Source organism: Lynx rufus, unplaced genomic scaffold (genome assembly GCF_022079265.1).
Source record: "Lynx rufus isolate CCGP_SWC_20201006 ecotype Redwood Valley unplaced genomic scaffold, mLynRuf1.p SCAF_10, whole genome shotgun sequence".
Taxonomy (NCBI): domain Eukaryota; kingdom Metazoa; phylum Chordata; class Mammalia; order Carnivora; family Felidae; genus Lynx; species Lynx rufus.
Genome location: NW_025814824.1, coordinates 81134305 through 81152489, shown reverse-complemented (window position 1 = coordinate 81152489; position 18185 = coordinate 81134305). Strand labels below are relative to the sequence as shown.

General features: G+C 46.5%; 1 protein-coding gene across 1 annotated transcript in view; it reads left to right on the top strand.

Moving 5' to 3' along the window:
* The window catches only part of TTLL11 (tubulin tyrosine ligase like 11), a 238318-nt gene that overhangs the window by 110137 nt on the left and 109996 nt on the right, over positions 1-18185 (top strand). Inside the window, exons 5-6 of the mRNA XM_047068962.1 lie at positions 1125-1220; positions 1967-2082. Of these exons, the coding sequence (XP_046924918.1) occupies positions 1125-1220; positions 1967-2082 (212 nt within the window). The remainder of the gene's footprint in view (positions 1-1124; positions 1221-1966; positions 2083-18185) is intronic.

The window sequence follows — 18185 nt, the reverse complement described above, 5'->3', positions numbered from 1 at the left end:
TTTGAGGATCGGGAGATGTTATTGCAGGTGAAGGGTTGTTTCGGGCAGAGGGAAAGATGCACAGGGTGGCTTACCCCATCCTAGGGCTTGTGAGGAACTGAAGGAAGCCAAAGACGAAGCCTCACCTAAAGCAGCACGCTGGATGGAAGGGAGGGTGTCAAGGACACATGGTGTTGGGGTTAGCCTTGGGTGTGGGTCTGTGCAGTGACACAGCACTCTGTGCTCAGAAGGGCTCCGTGCTTGGTTTAATGCTCTGCTGCCACCATCATGAAATTGTCAGTACTTTTTGAACAAGTCTCCCCCCCCCCCCACCGTGTTTTCATCCTGCACTGGATCCCACAAATTCTGGAGCCAGCCTTATGTGGGTATGAAATCCAACTCTGTCACTTACTCGCTAGGCGAGCTTGGGGAAATCCATTGGCCTTTGTGAGACTCAGTTTCTGCTTTTGGAAAATGGAGAGCAGGATCCTTCCTTCAAACACACCATCATGAGGACTAAACGAGATTATGAATAATTGGTGCATCGTGGAGTAATTGGTGCCTAATAAATATTCCCTTTCCTTAGCTAAGGAGCGTCTTTCAAAATCACTGGGGTGGGGAGCAGGGGGGCATTGTTTTTCAAAACTAGTTTGCCTGGGTTCTACTCTGAAAGATTCTGACTTGTAGGTGTGAGCTGGGGGATATGTGGTGGTTTTGAAAGGGCTCCTTAAGTGATACTGATGGACATCTGAGGTTATGAAAGGTAGCCTTGGGTTTTCAGAGATCTAGCTAAGAAGCAGCTTAATAGAGGAGAGCAGATGGAGAGGGAGAAATTGATGGGCACTACTGATCCTCAACATAATAAAAAACCTGTTAAGGAAGAAAGAGGTCACCGATATTGCTGAAATGCACCAGGAGAACTCATCCCATCATCAAGGTTCCTGTGAAATTTTCTGCTGTCCATTTAGCCTGACAAGAACACCCAGGGGCAGAGGGGCCGTGGACAAGAGAAGCTAGGGTCAAGGCTCAGGTTGGGGGCCAAGTTTGAACTTATTGTCACCTTAATGACCCTAACACCATACTTGATTCCTGAAAAGAAATTGTAGCTAGAGGGAGTAATCTTGAATTATGTGTATCCTACCCAGATTCTAGGCTTTGACATCCTTCTGATGAAAAATCTGAAGCCTATTCTCCTGGAAGTAAATGCAAATCCCAGCATGAGAATCGAACATGAGCAAGAAGTAAGTATTTTGAACGCCTCGTTGAATATATTGCCATACAACTGCACGTGCCTTCTCATGCTGTTCACTCGGCTAAACAAGGTTCAGCATTCTCAGATTTGCACAGTGAACTTCTGTTCCAGTCTAAATAGTTTCAGTTTTGTGGAGCTCTGAACAGAGTCTATAAATATAAGACCTCTCCGACCCCTGGTAACTTCTCAGCATGCCATTCTTCCAATTTTTAAGGTCTGCAGACATAGAGGCAGCTGAACCTTTCCATCAGTTTTGACGTGAACTAATTAGTTAGCCTCAGGAGATGAACTAATTGAAATTCTAGGAATATGATTTAGCCATGTCGACATACTCGAATCACTAACATAAATAGCACATTCAACAGTGGTTAGTGCATAAAAAAAGACTGGAAGGAAACACACCAAATACTAATATTGTGTTTTGGGGGGAGTTTGTGGATTTCTTTTATTTTCTTAACCCCTTCTATATTTCCAAGTTTTCTACAGCGAGCATGTATGATTTTGATAACTAGAAAGACATAGTGCTCCTTATGTATGTATTTCCGCTTTACATATTTTGTTGATTTGTTAAAGGAAACTGACACTGTAAAAGTAACATAAAGGGAGTCTTTAAAAAATTACCTTCTGTAGATGAACATAAGCAAAGCCTAACAGTACAACCACTGGAGCCAGTGCTAATAGGTACTTGGTACTGAATCACTCGCCACTGTAACACTGAATCCTTACCCATTCAAGCTTTCTCCGGGGGTCTTTGAAAATGTCCCCAGCCTTGTCGATGAAGAAGTGAAGGTGGCCGTGATCAGAGACACACTACGCCTGATGGACCCACTTAAGAAGAAAAGAGAGAACCAGTGAGTATATTTTTTATATCATTCATTTCTATCAACTCTGCTGGCAGTGTCCCAAGCAGCTAAGTTCCCTTAGAACATTGTAACATTGGAGTGAGATTTACACATTAAACAATCTCACCCATCACATTTTCATTTGTGGACATCAGCCTCCAAATATAGTGACTTGCAATCAGGAGATGGAGACTTGTGTATGAATCCAACGTTTGGGATTCAGCTGATGAATTTTTAGCTGACTGTTATTTGAATCTGGAAAGTCTCTTCTACGAACCCACTTTCCCCTGAGGTGGAATCTCCTCTCACCCACCACTGTTCACGTAGAGCTTTTCTTGGAAATGCCCAAACATAGGGAGAGAGTAAAACAAAACCAAGGAGAGGGCCATAGGTTGCTTGGACGTGATAAGAATCGTTTCCCTTTTCACTTTCTTCCTGATGTTTATACTCTTGCAGGATAAGTTTTTGGTTTCGACGTTTGCAGGGCCACTTGAAGTTCTGGGAGTTCTGTATTCTTTACAGTTATTGTTCTTTTCCATCCCACTGGCCCCAGGGTGCGTTACCCCAGTTGGGGCATTGGTAAGAGTATGTGCCTCACCCCTCCCTCCCCGGAATCACCCCAGAAATGAACAGCATCTCATTTGGGTATTTTGTTTTGTTTTTATCAAATTCCTGGCTCTCGCAAAGTAAATATCGTTATGCTTGTTTTAGGCAAAAAAATCAAAGCCCTCCTTGTCCCCCCAACAAATCAGCTTGACCTAAATGCCCGCAGACAAATAAAGCACTTGTCAGCTGTGGCTCGAGACCTCAGGGAGCATGGACTTCCCTTTCCTAAGCAAGTGGTGTTTTGCGAGTTCCTCTCCTGCAGCACCTCACCAGCTGGGCTCAAGCCCAGACAGTGCTAGAATATTCTGCACTGGTGCTTCTCCCTTGGCTGCATGTTAGAACCATCTGGAGAGCTTTCATAAATACCAGTGTGAGGGTCCCCGCTTCTAGAGACGCCGATTTTAATGAGCCTGGGCTGGAGGGCTGGCCACAGAAGTATTTTAGGTTCCCTAGGTGATTCTACCGTGCAGTCAAGGTTGAGTGCCACTGCCTGGCAGGAAATGTCACTCTGTAGGAGCATTTGTCATATTCTGAGTCAGGCTGGATGGTGCCTGCTCGGTTGAGTGTTCCTCTGGGGCGTTCTTCCTCGTGGGAAGCACAGATTGCCATTGTTGGCAAGACCTGACCGAGAACATTCACCTGCAGTTCGGAGGGCCAGTCCCGCCGGGTGTGGCTTCGGCCAATTAGAGCTTCAAAGTGGTGGCCTGTCAGCTCTGCCGCATCCTGGGTGTGGCCCCAACACCATGGGTGAGGTGTCCATTCGTATGAGCACGTGACTGCTTTCTTCCGCCATCCCGAAGGAAAGGCAGCAGGTGGATTGCAGTTTGGTCAGATTAACTGCAATAAACTCATTCCTTGAACATCTACTCTCTAAGGGTTATCGATCTCCCTGATAGAGGTTAGGTCTTGGGAGATTGTGTGGCACTGTGGGGAGGTTTCAGTGGCTATCCATGTCAGTATGGCACGCCGGTACAGCTCTTTGAAGATGACCTTGACACATTAGCAGCCTGATTTGTGTGTGTGTGTGTGTGTGTGTGTGTGTGTGTGGGAACAAATCCAGGGGCCATTGTGTGGCCATGAAAAACAGGAAAAGATATAAAAGCATCACTGTATTTTCACATTAAGTGATATTGAAACGTGATTAGCTTTCTTCTTGTTGTTTCAGTTTTTTTGCGTTCCGTTTTGTTTAGTTTTGTTTACCCACACCTGGCATTCTGGATCATCTCTGTGAGCTGCCACAACTAAAATTTAATAGCGACGGGGCACGGGACCACAGGAAGGTTGGGCAAGGCATTTGCAGCTTACCAATCATAAGTAGCAGAACCTTGTTTTAACTGAAGAAGCACTGGCTCTTTTAAAAATTGATAACCAGGAATAGGTAAAATTTCTAGAACCTGACCTCAATTCTAATATAAATCTTTCCTCTCCCCCTTTTCTTACCTAGAATATAAGGGGGTATATGAATAGCCAAATGTCACTTACTGATAATTTTCCTAAATTTCCCCTTAAAAAAAAAAAAACACAGTAATGATCGTCCATTAAAGTACTTTGTAATCCGTAAAGTGCATTTGTATGTAAGGAATTATTATGACCGTTTTGGTAACTTTACCATGCAGATAAAAAAAAGGCTAAAATTATCCTCAACTCCTCTGTGTAGAAAAGTTTCAGAATAACTTGAAAAAGCACCATACTTATGCCCACAGAAAATGCCCAGTGTAGTAATGCTGAATCATATGTGTCCAAATCAGACACCGTGTCACTGTGCAGAAAATGATGTCACAGAGACTTCTAGGATGGGAGGGAGCTTTAGAAACCAGAGTGTCTTGTGTTTAAATAGGATCTGACCTAAACCTTTATTTTTTAAAATTAATTTATTTTTATTATTTTTTTAACGCTTATCTATTTTTGAGAGAGAGAGAGAGAGAGAGAGAGAGAGAGAGAGAGAGAGAGACAGGATGTGAGGAGGGGAGGGGCAGAGAGAGAGGGAGACACAGAATCCAAAGCAGGCTGCAGCCTCCACGCTGTCAGCACAGAGCCGGATGCGGGGTTCGAACTCACAAGCTGCGAAGATCGTGACCTGAGCTGAAGTCGGACGCTCAACCGACTGAGCCACCCAGGCGTCCATGACCTAAACCTTTAAAAACAGATGATTTCCTAGCCTTTCCCTACAACTCTTTAGCAAATGAGGGTCTGCAGTGTCCCTTGTTACTTCGTCCTTGAGCACATGTCGTCAGCGTGACACTGAGGTGGGTCTTCACTGTCCCCATATACGCTGAGGAGAAATGGTAGATAGAGGTCCTGACCTCTTCGTGCCTCTCAACTTCTCTGGGAAGGTGCCGAGGGGACGCGTGTCCATGCGTCAGGCATCTTCACACACCTCAGGGGCTGACAGGCTGGGGTCACTTTCCTGGTGGGACTGAAAGTGGCCCTCGTGCCTTCCTTGGGCACAGGAGCTGGTGACTGCACGTACCCTTCCTGGCCTAGCTGGAGGCTTTCTCCTGAGCTCGAAGGGATGAGCTTTAAGTTCCGACCTCAGGATTGTTGCAGAGCTGTGTCCTTTTCTATAAAATTATAAAATTTTATAATGAAAAAATTATCAGTGTCCTTTTCTATAAAATGGCATTTAAATGAAACAACATGAAAAACTATCATGAAAAACTATCATGAAAAAATTATCAGTGTCCTTTTCTATAAAATGGCATTTAAATGAAACAACATGAAAAACTATTCAGAGTAGCCACTTAATCATGCTTAGCTCACCACTCAAAATAAAACAATCTACTAGAATATGAGAAGAAAACACCAAAAAATAAAGCTTAGCTATTGTTATCTTTCTGGGTATACTTAGAGTAGAATTCTGAGTTACGTATCCTAAAACTGAAGCTACGGGACCGCTGTGGACATTGGAGCTGTTTGCCAATGGAAGGTTCCGTTTCTGAGTAGCAAGATATTACTGGCCCAGGCATATTTATTTGTTGGATTAAGGAAAAATACCTTTGGCCCCTGAAGGAAAAAAATAGCTGTCTGAACTATGACAACATTTTGTAATATGAAGTGATTCTGATTTACACATTGGGGTTCTTTGGAGGCATTGTAGGGACATGCGAAGGGGGAGGCTGATGGGGTGGGACTCTGGAAATATCATATATCTGTGCGTATACACCCATATATGGAGGTAAAATTCACATAGCATAAAATTAACTATTTAAATTCCATGGCACTTAGTACAGTCACGGTGTTATGCAACCACCACCCCTATCTAACTGCTTCCAAAATGTCAACCCCTAAAGGAAACCCTGTACCCATGAAGCAGCCACTCCTCATTCCCACCTCCCCCAACCTACTCTCTGTCTCCGGATCGACCTATTCCAGACACGTCATATAAGTAGAATCATGCAGTGTGCAGTCTTTTGTGTCTGGTTTCTTTCACTTAGCATGTTTTCAAAGTTCACCCATGTTGTGGCATGTATCAGTCCTTATTCCTTTTTACGGCCAAATAATATTCCGTTGTATGGGTATATTCTATTTTATTATCTGTTTGTCACTTGATGGACATCTGGGTGGAAGCAATTATCTATTTCATATTTTGGCCTTCTACAGGAGATTTCATTTGAGAGCACAGACTCTTTTTAACATTGTTGGTTTACTCCAGCCCCCTCATTATATTGAGAGAAGCACGGACTGTTAGAATCAGAAGGGATCTAGAAACCATGTGCCAGTCAGCTCCCTGGTTCGGGAATCTGACAGAGGAGCAGCCCGTGTCCTGGTGAGGCACTGTACGTGGCATCAGCCAGGTCTGGGGTGAAGTTTCTCACCTCTGATCACTGTGCCATGAGCTTGGCCAAGGGACTTTGTTCTCCCATCTGGTCTTTAACAGTGGGGATGGAGATATCTCCTTGACCGGATTGTCATGGTCACCATATGAAGTGACACCTATTGAGAGAGCCTCATGACATCTGAAAACATTAGACAAACGCTAGTCCTTAGGCCCACCAAGTGGCCAATCAGGCTTCGGGGTTCTCCTGATGGTGACAAATAGGTCACCAGCTTCTGAAGCAGCCTGTCTGTCGTACATAATGGTTCTGCACACGTGCATCATACAAGACGAAACCCAGATGGAGAAGGTCAGTAACTTGTCACAAGTCACAAAGCTGGTCAGAGGCAGAGTGGGAACTGGATCCAGGGTCTCCCAACTTCAACACCAGTGTCTCTCCATTTTGCCACATTGTTCCACTGACCTCCAGCTTCTCCAAGGATTCAAAGCTAAGCTTGTAAGATAGGGGAGAAAATCAGGAGAATCAATGGAAAGTTTTGCTTTTGTCAAGGTATGTGGGTGCCCTCAGTCTTTTTTTTTTTTTTTTTAACTTCTATCTGCAACAGAAGTGAAGAAATTGCATTCCTGGATTATTTTAGAAACAAAGTGATGATTCCATCAATTCATTAATTTTGGAAGATTGGTTTACCTTGGGGAGCCATCTTACTAGCATTTTTCCTCTTTTCCTGAATGTAGATATTTCTGGGACCCAACTTCGTTTCTCAGGAATCCTAGCCCTTCAGGACCTCAGAGAAGTGTAAGTGAAGTCAAAGACAGGCAGGCTTGGAGGAGTCTAAAGGGACTTTCTTGATATGGTGATGCCATGCAGTGCCTGGGAACTGCGATATAGACCACCCATCTCTTATTCAGAAGCGTGTATTTGGAACACGACTTACATAAGGCACGGAGGCCTCTTTTCTCCCAGTAACATCTCACTGCCCTCTCCCAGTTCCGTTTACTTCCTATCACAGGAACAACCAGGTGTATTATCAGGGTGTTGGGGCAGCTTTTGACCTGATCTAAACAGCTTTATCCTCTGAAGGCTTCACTGAGAGCTCAGGCTTCACTTCTGACCTTGACTCCAAGCATCTCCCTTGGATCCTGCACCATGTTTAGAGCCAATAAATTAAAAGAATCCCCAGATTCGTTTGATTCCACATAGAATCTAGGATAAAGGCGGAACATTCTATGAGAAAAGAGACCAAGAAATCTCCCAGTGGAAAAGAGACCAAGAAATCTCCCAGTGCTTCAGTTTCACAGCTGGGGCTTGTACCAAGACCAAGGAATGTAACTCTGTCCCATCCTGGAGAAGATTATCAAAAACACATTAATCATGGGGCGCCTGGGTGGCGCAGTTGGTTAAGCGTCCGACTTCAGCCAGGTCACGATCTCGCGGTCCGTGAGTTCGAGCCCCGCGTCAGGCTCTGGGCTGATGGCTCAGAGCCTGGAGCCTGTTTCAGATTCTGTGTCTCCCTCTCTCTCTGCCCCTCCCCCGTTCATGCTCTGTCTCTCTCTGTCCCAAAAATAAATAAACGTTGAAAAAAAAAAAATTTTTAAAAACACATTAATCAGAGGTCCTCCAAGTCCAGATCTCTGCCACTTAAACAGACAGTGTATCCTACTGAAATCCCCTCAATGGTAGGGAACAGGGGCTCTTAAAACGTGTAGACTAAACATGCCTTCATAAATGCAGGATGTTATCTTTCTTATCAGAGAATATTCTTCTGCGAACAGTCTTTCCGAAGAATCATCTAACCATCCTGACAAATGGCCCATCCGTGCTTGCACGGCTGACATGTTGTTGAAATTCTGGGTCTCACTGATTCCTAAGGATTCCTTTGTGGCAAGACCCTACAGATCAGGACACACTGACCCCAAGCACCTTTGACGATTTCTACATAAATCAGGAGCCCGGGTCACAGAGAGACGAATATTTGCATATTTATTTGCATTTCATTGCAAATCCTTCATTTCATGTCAAGGATTAGAGAAACAGCTATGGACTATTAGGATATTTGTTGAGCACTTACTGTGTGCCAGGGAGAAGACTTACACAATTGAATTAGCTCACAGGCCAGTGGGAGAAGTGAGAGAGATCCACACATACACATCTATAAGGTGGAAAGTGCAAAGTGTGCTCTAAAGGTAAAGACAAATTGTCAAGGGAGAAAAATACAAGAAAAGATTATTTACTGATAATTAATGGATAGTTGAAAAAAATGGGGCACCTGGGTGGCTCCGTTGGTTGAGTGTCCAACTTCAGCTCAGAGCAAGATCTCATGGTTCGTGGGTTCAAGCCCTACGTCAGGCTCTGTGCAGACAGCTCAGAGACAGGGGCCTGCTTTGGATTCTGTGTCTCTCTCTCTGTCCCTCCTCCACCCATGTTTTCTCTCTCTCTCTCTCAAAATAAATAAATAAATATTTTTTTAAAAACTGACAAGGAGAAAATGGCACTTGAGCCGAGGAGAAGTAATATTTGAAACATACAAATGGACGGAAGACGTCCAAACAAAGTCACGGGGCCCTGTTGGAGGGAACTTAGGAGTTCAAATCAGCTGGAGAGGCAGGTGCATGAAGTGGGTTAATAGAGAGGAGGTGCTGCTGGGGAAGTGGATAAAGACCCAGAGGCCAGAAGGATGGCCTCGAATGGCAAGCGAAGAAAATCAAAGCTTGTTTTCAATCCAGAGTACACGAAGGCTTGAAGGGCATCTGTGAACCCATTAACTACACGAGATTTTATGTATGTGTGTTTTTTTCCTGGAAAAAGAGGCCAGACATTTCATCATGTTTTGAAATAGTCGAGAACCCAACAGTCCTATTATCATCAGAGGCTATAGGGAGCTGAGGCAATTTATCCAAGGTTGGGGTGTTGGGGCTTCAAGATATATTGTGCCCTCTGTACCTCGAAGCGCCTCACATTTTGGACGACAGTCAGCAAACTAGAAAAATATGCGTGCATTTTCAAGTAAGAACAGACAGGAAATGACTAATGATAAGTGCATTATGTTATGGGCAAGAAATAAAACCAAACAACTCTCTTCCATTTGAAAGTGTTTAAGCATTAAGTCAGGAGTAACCAGTAAAAGCCTCTTTTGCGTGAAGTTTGTTGAGCAGGAACGATTTCCGAGACTTATGGGGAAGGTAGAATTTCCTGAGCTTCGTGAGAGTGTCATTTCAGAGACCATTAGACAGGAGCCGAGCCGCTCCGCCCGCAGGCAGGCCTGCTGTCCCTCTCGCCCCCGCTAGGACCAGATGGGACACTAGACAAGCATATGGCCAGTCACCATTGTGGGGAAATGGCAGTGCGGAGTTCTGTGTGGGCCCTTCCAGAGTTACTCCAGGTAGTGATGGGGGTAGCAAATGTATTTGGAAATTTCCTTAAGCCTTGCTTCAGGGAGCCTTAAATGTTCACGTGCTTTTAAAAATGAGGAGCTGCTAGCTTTTTGGAAGGAGGCAGTGTGGCCTGGGTTCAGGAGACCAAGGTCTTGGTACCAGTTCTACTGGGCCCTCAGATAAGTCACTCCACTTTCCTGCACCCAGTTTCCTCAGCGGAAACAAGAAGAAGAAGAAAAACAAGGGAATAATTGTAGTCGCTCTGCCTCTTTCACAAGGTCCTGTCTTCTGGCGTGCTTACCGCGCATGCACAGTGGTGTCTACATCTATCCCACTTTGTGCTCACGGCAGCCATATGCACTAGGTACTAGTCCCACTTCTACTTTACAGATGAGGACACTGAGGCTTGGAGAGGTTGAGTGCTGTGCCCAAGACCACACCGCTGATAAGGAGCAGCCTGAGATCTAGAGTCAGGCCTGTCTAGCTCTTGCCTTGAGAAAGAATGGATGTGAAGCTATTTAGCACACCAAAGAGATGTGTGCCCGCAAGGTATTCTCATTACCTGAGTGGGTTCATGCCTTTACTGTAAACTTTGGGCAGGGGTTCATCTTTTTATCTCCAAGGACTGAACATGAGTAGGCACTTATGGCGTGATTGGTTATCTCCCGTGAGGAAGCTCTGTGGCCAGCTAGGTGGTTACTCCATTTTCAATAATGCTCAAAGCCAGAATGAATAAAATGTGAGCCAGTGTGCGGAGAACCCCAGCTTACAGCAGGATCTACACATGGCAAGAGAGAGAACAGCGACAGACAGAAAATCGCTGGCCTGTCCTTGTGCATCCCAGACTGCGAACCTGTGGAGAGTTCAGAAGAAGGCAGGGTGAGCCAAGCATGAGGTCAAACCACATGGAATTGTGGGTATTAGACCTTTTTGTTTTGGATCTACAAGAATGGCAGCTTCCAATGATCCAGCTAATAGCTGGCCTCGAGTGGTCAAGGCGGCCTTCTTGAAGGAGGAGGGCCTTCTGTTTGCTTAGGTTTGGTTTGGTGAGAAAATAGAAACACGTTTTGGGGAGGAAGGATGGAGGTAGGAGGGGTGAGGCAGGGTTGGGGAGGTGAGGCAGGGTTGGGGAGGTACCTGGCTGGCCAGAACCACCAGTCATGCTTCCAAAAGGGCCCTCTGTTTGGGATGGAGAGGACAGAGGCTTCTTCTCCGCGACACCCTTCTTATTAATTTTTTTTCCTCAGTATAAAAGTAGTATGTGCTTATTGTTGAAAAATTGGAAAATACTGAAAACTGTATAGCATGAGATAAAAAGCTCCCTCAAATTCAGCCACCCAGAGTTAACCTTTATTAACTTTTTAGTTCATAAAAATCATATAATTTCCTCTGTCTACATCGTTTTATAGTTGAGGCCATATGATCTATATAATTTTTGTGTGTTTTTATTTTTCTCCATTTTATGTGACAGTAATTTCCCCTTCTTGTTAGCCAATTCTATAAACATCATTTGCATTAATGGCTGGGCCAGAGTCTGCCTCCGTATTGGTGAATGCTCAGTTTATTTCCAGAATCTCATGCTTAAAGCGCTGTGTGCAATTTGAGATGTTGTCTTAAGATCGAGGGGGCCCCTGAGGAAGCAGGAATGGAGACCCACTCATGTTTTGAATGCACAGGTAGGAGAGAGCACAGTGGGTAAGAGTGGGCGCCCCTGAGTCAGCTGCTTTGGGGTGAATCCTGACAGCTGAAAACCGCACAGAACTTCCTCCCCTTTCCACACTTTGGTTTCTTCATCCATAAAAGGGAGTTTGCAATAGGATGTTTCTAAAGCTGCAAAGCAATGAGGACTTCTTAATTTGGGGGGAGAGAAAAATGTTACTTATTCCTAAGAGACTCTTTGTCGTGGTAAATGTCCAATCCGAATGTATTTAAATTAAGCCAAACAATATATGTAACCTGGGGGCTCTCTTTTTTTAAGGGGAAAAAAAGTGTGAAGGAAGAGCTGGCAAAGTAGGTGGGAAGGGAGCTCCCGCAGTGACAGGTTAATCTCTGGCTGTTAGGAAGGATTTGATTTCCCTCTAATTATCTGCTAGATTAGAAGAAATGAAAGATCAAAATTAAAGCCAGGTTTAGTCATCACTTGAAAGCCCTTGGTTATCACACCAAACGGTGGGCAGTATCCTCCAGCTGCTTTCTTTCCTTTTTACTCAATTTCCATTCTTCCTCCACTTTAAACAGCATAAGGGCCCCTTGCAACCCTCATCACAGAGGCTAATGTGAGGGGGGATGGGAGGAGCAGCTCAGAACTTGAACCACTCGGTTCGCTGGGACCCGCCCCCACCCCCATCCTCCGCCAGGGGCGCTCGCGTCAAGAGTGAGGATCTGCCGTGGAGCTGGCTGTTAGGCTGCGAGAGCGCTTCGCTGGGAGGATGTCTTCATTTGCCTGGAGAGGATCGCTTTCTTCCTCCAGATTGTCCACGCCTCTGCAGCACCACAGGCCAGCCCAGAGGAGCCGCCAGCGCATGCGCGAGTGCGTGCGTGCGTGCATGAATGGATGAGTGTGGAGGGATGGTGACATGTGGTCATGTGCTAAAGGCTGGGTCAGGGGTGGCCCTGAGCCTGAGCCCCAGCAGCAAGGTGAGCAGGAGGGAGGCGGTGAGAGGGGCCTGGGCAGAGAAAACAAGTTCCCCATGAGGACCGCAAGGCCGGAGAGCATGGGGCTCGCTGAGCACAGAAAGAAGTCCAGAACTCCAGCTGTGTGGCCCATACAAGCTCCAGGCGGGGGACAGCCTAACTGCCCACCAGCAGAAGCATGGGCCAGTCACGGACATTCACTCACTGGATTACTAGATGCCAAAGGAAATGTGTGAACTACGGCTCTGTGCATCCATACTGATATTGAGCAAAAGAAGGAACTTACGAAAGAGTATCTACACTATAGTTCCGATGAAGTAAAACTCAAAACAGGCGAAACTAAACTTTATTTTATAGAGCTGTAACCTAAGTGGCCCAAATAGGAAGAAAAGCAAGGGCGAGCGATGGGAGAGTTTCAGATAACTGCTTCTGGGTAGCGATGGGGAGAGCGAGGTGTGACCCGAGAGGGGCACAGGTGGGGGATGGAGCCCCTGGCCGTGCGTGCTCTAGTTCTCAATCCTGGTGGTGGCCACATCAGTATGGAATTATTCTTTAAGCGCACGCCCCTGTTTTATACACCATCCTGTATGTGTGATATAGCACAATTTTACAGGCAAAATAAAGAAGTCCAGCATGACAGGATTATAGCAAGTAAGCAGGGTGGGTGTCAGGAGACAGGGCCAGATGCTGCAGGATCTAATGGGTCAGGCCAAGCATTTGGTTTTTGTCCTAACAGCAATGTTTTAAAAGCAGGGTGGCATGATGAGATTGGTGTCTTAAGGAGGTCACTTTGGCTGCAGCAGGAAAACCAACTGGGGTGAGGTGATGGTGGACACAAGGCAGCTGAGAGTCTTGAGCTCGTGGTTTGAGAGGGGGAATTACCGCTGTTTGGAACGTTCTCCTGCGTGCACACATCTGCCAGCCCCGGCTCCAGACAGCTTGCGTTTCTGCACACCAGGGCCTCTCCGAGGGATAGCGACTGGAAAGCGTCCTCGGAGGCCTGACTGGGAAGTGGGATTGGACATTGGACATCCCTCCGCTCAGAGGAAAGGGCGGAGGAGAATAAAAGACCCCCCCGGGGCCGCCATTACCGTCGGTAGCTTGTTTCGTGGGAGAGGGATCAACTCTCTGCAGGTCCCGATGGGCAGGACAAGGAAACATGGAGATTTGCAGAGAGATTTATTTCGGCTCAAGGAAAGAAACACACGCACAAAAACAAAACGCAACCTTACCTTGCCTGAAATGATAAAAGTTGACTCCAAGGGGTAGTGAGTTCCATGTGAGTTCCAAGACTAAGTGGCCACGTGCAGGGAAGACTAACCGGCCCTGGGATCAAACAGACACGGGTTCAGTTCCAGGTCTTGTGATCTTGGGCAAGTCACCTGATCTCTCAGAGTCTGGGTCTCCCCCCCCTGCACAGTGGGACGATGGATGTCTGCAAGGATCAAATAGGGACCAAAGCAGATCTCTGGGTACGCTCGTTCCGCAAGCATCTCTTGAGTTCCTACTGAGTGTGTGACATCTGTTACCTGCTTCAGCTGTCACCAGTTAGCACACAGGCCTGCCCTTGACATTAGTGGGCCCTGAGAGTGAGTATTCATTAAGGTCTGAGCCCCCTACTCTTTCCTTTTCTTCCCACTCCTGCCTCCATCCACCACTGCAAGGGGTGGGGAGATTCTCCTATTCCCACACCTAAGTTCTGTCCACACCAACCCCCCACCCCGAGCTCGGTCAACTTGGCCATCCCTCAGATCTGGGGGAGCACACCAGAAGCACCATTTTCCCTTGAAAGGATGGACTCAGCCATAATAGGAGGGGACCCCAGGGTGCTGGGTACCAGAAAGTGTGGGGCACAGACCCCATGTGGGTATGTCTGCTTGGCCTAGGGGACTCCTTGCCCCACAGGAAGGGGGGATGCCAGAGCTGGGCTAAAGCAGGACCCTCTCAAGTGGAGAGCCTGGGGCAGGGGCCGCTTGCCAGGTCTAAGTGCAGTATCTTCTTCAAGATTCCTAAGTGGTGCGGCTTAGTTATCTCGGGTATGCTCAGCCGTGAGCTCTTCCAGGGCCTCTGTGGCTTGCAGAGAGGAAGGAGCAAAGCCAGGAAACTGGGGGGAGAGGCCCAGGACCCGGGGAGGGGTGGGACAGGGCCAGCAGCCCAGATTATAATCAGGGTCAGGTTTTCCAAGGTAGCAGAGGGAATCTATGAGCAGGATGTTGCATAGGAGTCCCCGGGCAGTGGCAGAAAAAGCCTCCTGATTCCAGACTATCTAGCTCACCTGAGGAAGAACTGAGAGCATAGGTGCCTTCCCTGAGAGTGAGGCGGCGCTGGAGTTGGGGAGAGAGTGGCCAGGACTAGGCCTCGGCCACATAGCCTGGAGTTTGAGCTAGAAATGCAGCCCTACTAAAATGGCCAGCGTGGCCGCCGGAAAGGCACAGCTGGGCCTTAGACTCTGAGTCTGAGTCAGCAAGCCTACCCCGGACCCCCTTCCACCGGTGCTTTCCAGTCTGTTCATGCGCGCCCTGCGGAGGCCAGCACAGGCTGTAGGGCTGGGTGGAGGCAGAGTCTTCCAATGCAGTTCTAAGGGCTTCTGCAACTGAGCAGGGGCGGAGGAGCCAGGAGGCGGCACAGGCTGTGGATGGGTGGGTGCCACGCTAGCAGCCTGTCAGAATCACCTGGGGTGGGGGGTTGGTAAAGCCCAGATGGCCGAGTCCCACCCCCAGAGTTCTGGTTCTTCTAAGTTTCTTACAGTCACAGGTGATGCTGGTCAAGGCCCAACACAACACTTTGAGAACCACTTGCCTGCCAGCCCTGGGCCTTGTGTCCATCCCAGACCACCTGAGGCTGCTGGACCAGAGCCCCTTGGGCCCTGTGCTCTCAGTTGGGTAGTCAGTAGGTCTCATCCTTAAGCAAAAGAGACAGACGATGCCCCTGGGGAAGGAGGCCATTGGAGACGCTTTGCCAATAACACCACTAGCGGGTGTCCTGTAGGCCCACAGCGCTGAAAAGGCAAAGCAGGGCCACTTCCTCAATTCACATTTTCATTCATGTTTCCTTTCCCTGCCTTTCTGTGCAGGCTTCTTAAGACAGATCAATATTAAATCATTGTAAAATCCAACTTTTAAGGTGCAATCAAACCCTTTTAAAACTGTTCTTCCAACGAGGGAAAATGTTGCAGATTTTTTTCCCCCCTCTTCCTTCTCTTCCAGCTGGTTTGCAGGCAGAGGCCTAGATGCATTCTTAATCTGAGCCTTCCTCTACAGCAGAACAAGTGGTGGGGAAAATTTTTTCTCCAGGCAGCAGCAACATTTCTGTCTCGTTTGTCTGGTTTTGCGCCGTAACATGACAGCTTCTGGGGCCACTGACTCGAACTTAGGTCCTTCTAGGAACGCGTCGTTCACGATCAGTGCATATATCAGGCTGTAGGTTTTAGCCATTTCATTATTGAAAATGGGAATGAATGCTTCCTTGCCTCATGAATATTTTAAAAAGCAACAATAGACAAGTTGTACTTCACTCCCAGATTCCACCGTAGTTCTGAACCACTTCTGATTTTCAGCATGATCTGAAGCTTGGGAGCGAGGCTGTGAGCTCTGTTTTTCTTCAGGGGATTTGGTGACAGAGTTGTTTTGTTCCAAACCATGGAGGAGTCTAAGACATAGAGATCAGGTCATCTTAGCACCATTTAGTTTGTCCTTGGATCTGAAAATGTCCTTGCTGGAAAGGGAATTGTAGAGCAATACTTTTTTTTTCTGAAGGGAGATGTCGTGTTGTACAGTGGAAAAAACAAAGGGGCCTGGAATCCAGTGGGCCTAGATTTGAATGTTGACTTTTTTCTTGTTCACTCTGAAATGTGGGGCATTTACTTGACTTCTCAAAGTCTCAGGTTTTTTTTCATTTGTAAAGTGTGAAGGATATAATAACTGCTTAACAGAATTATTATGATCATTAAGTGAATTAAAATACATAAGTCTGTCGCATAATGACTGGCCATGTATTAAGAAGTGGTAGTTATTTGACAATTATCCTTATTGTTATTATACAAAGTGCCTGTCACAGCACCGAGCACATAGTTCAATAAATGGTAATTATTATTACCATTATTGTCATTATAATGCACACAGATGGACATATATCAAAACCACTGTGTTCCCCCGTGCAAATTATATGTGTTTTATTTTGTAAGATATGCAAGCCAACAGGAATTTACGTAAGGAAATGGACATTTTAATGAAGTTTAACAAGATTAAAGTAAATCAACGGTGCTCATATAAATAGTTTAATTAAGGTAATCCCTGATGCAAAACATTTGTTCAATTTGTGCCTTAAAATGAAAATAGGTTCCACGGATTTTCAGGAACTTCACCTCTTCGCTGCGCGCGGATATGGAGACCTTAAATAAGAACAGTCTTCCATGGAAAGGCAGCTCTGACCATGGGAGATGAGGTGGGCGGGGCGTCAGCATCCAGAGCCTCACCCTGAGCTTGACTCTGGGGCTCCCCGCACTTCTCTGGGCCGTGGTTTGATCATCTCCAGCATCTGCTAACGCCTGAAAAAAATGCTGTGATTTTCTAAGTGCTTGCGATTTATTGCCCTTAAAAAAGAGAGATATCAAACATAAAAAGGAAGAGTTTATCCTTTAAAAACGCTTAGACTCTGCAATTTTTGCCAGTCACTTTTAAACCACCAGGTATTAGATGCCAGATATTTGAGAGCGGCTTAATTGGGAGTTGTGTTTATCATCTGGAGCGAATGCGCTTGCTCTGTGCCTTTTACTGTCTCTTGCCATCCAGCTTCTTGCTTCCGCACAGGATGATTTGCTTCTCCACTGCATTCAGAAGAAACACTTTAGTCCTGGTTACCAGCGTTAATTAGTTTGGAGAAACAGGATTGTGTTTCTAAAAATAGCTCTGATACAGAAGGCCATCATTTGGTGCTCTTATAATCTGGCTGCTTCATCAGAGGGCCATTAGGAGGCTTTACATTTTATTCTTGGTCCGAGTTCATCGCTAGCATCTTTGAAGTTGGTGAACCAGTGGTCATGATCGCTGCAATGGTGCTCATCCCTGTGCTTAGCTACTGGAGATGTGGACAGTGCCTCCCATGGTTTGGGTCTTAGCAGTAGAATGACTACTATTCCTCCCTACCAGAGGGAAATCTCTCCTCTGGTCCTGTGATAGCATGATAGTGTGAATGCACAATATCAGTGAGGTGGACAGACGAGCATTGCTGTGGGCAGCACAATATAAGAAAGGGAAAGAATGCTGGTATAGGAGACCTGGGCCCTTGTCTGGACTCTGCCACACCCTGTAGGGCCAGGCCTGTGCTGGGGCCTGCGGATGGGAAGAGAATTCCGTGCGGCTCCCCCCGCCCCGATCCATCATCTGGACTTTCTTACCTCTTCACTGAGCGGCTTGGGCTTGATTGCGGAGGACCCTTCCTGTTCTACCGTTCTGGTGGCTCAGTTACCGATAATAGTGGTAGTAAGTCTCAGACTTGTTATACAGGTGGGCATTTTGGTAGAACTCTGGCAACAGATGTCTGGATGAGTTCCAAATGATAGATGGTCCCAAAATGGGTGTTTAGCTTCCGAGCTTGGTTTACCCCACATAAGATTCGTTGTTGGCTTTCCATAAACTGGTTCTTGGCTCCTTCTTGGTAGTCGAGAAACGCTTTGGTTAATTTTCTATTGTGTGCTCTTAGTGGCATTCAGATTGCTTTATGTATT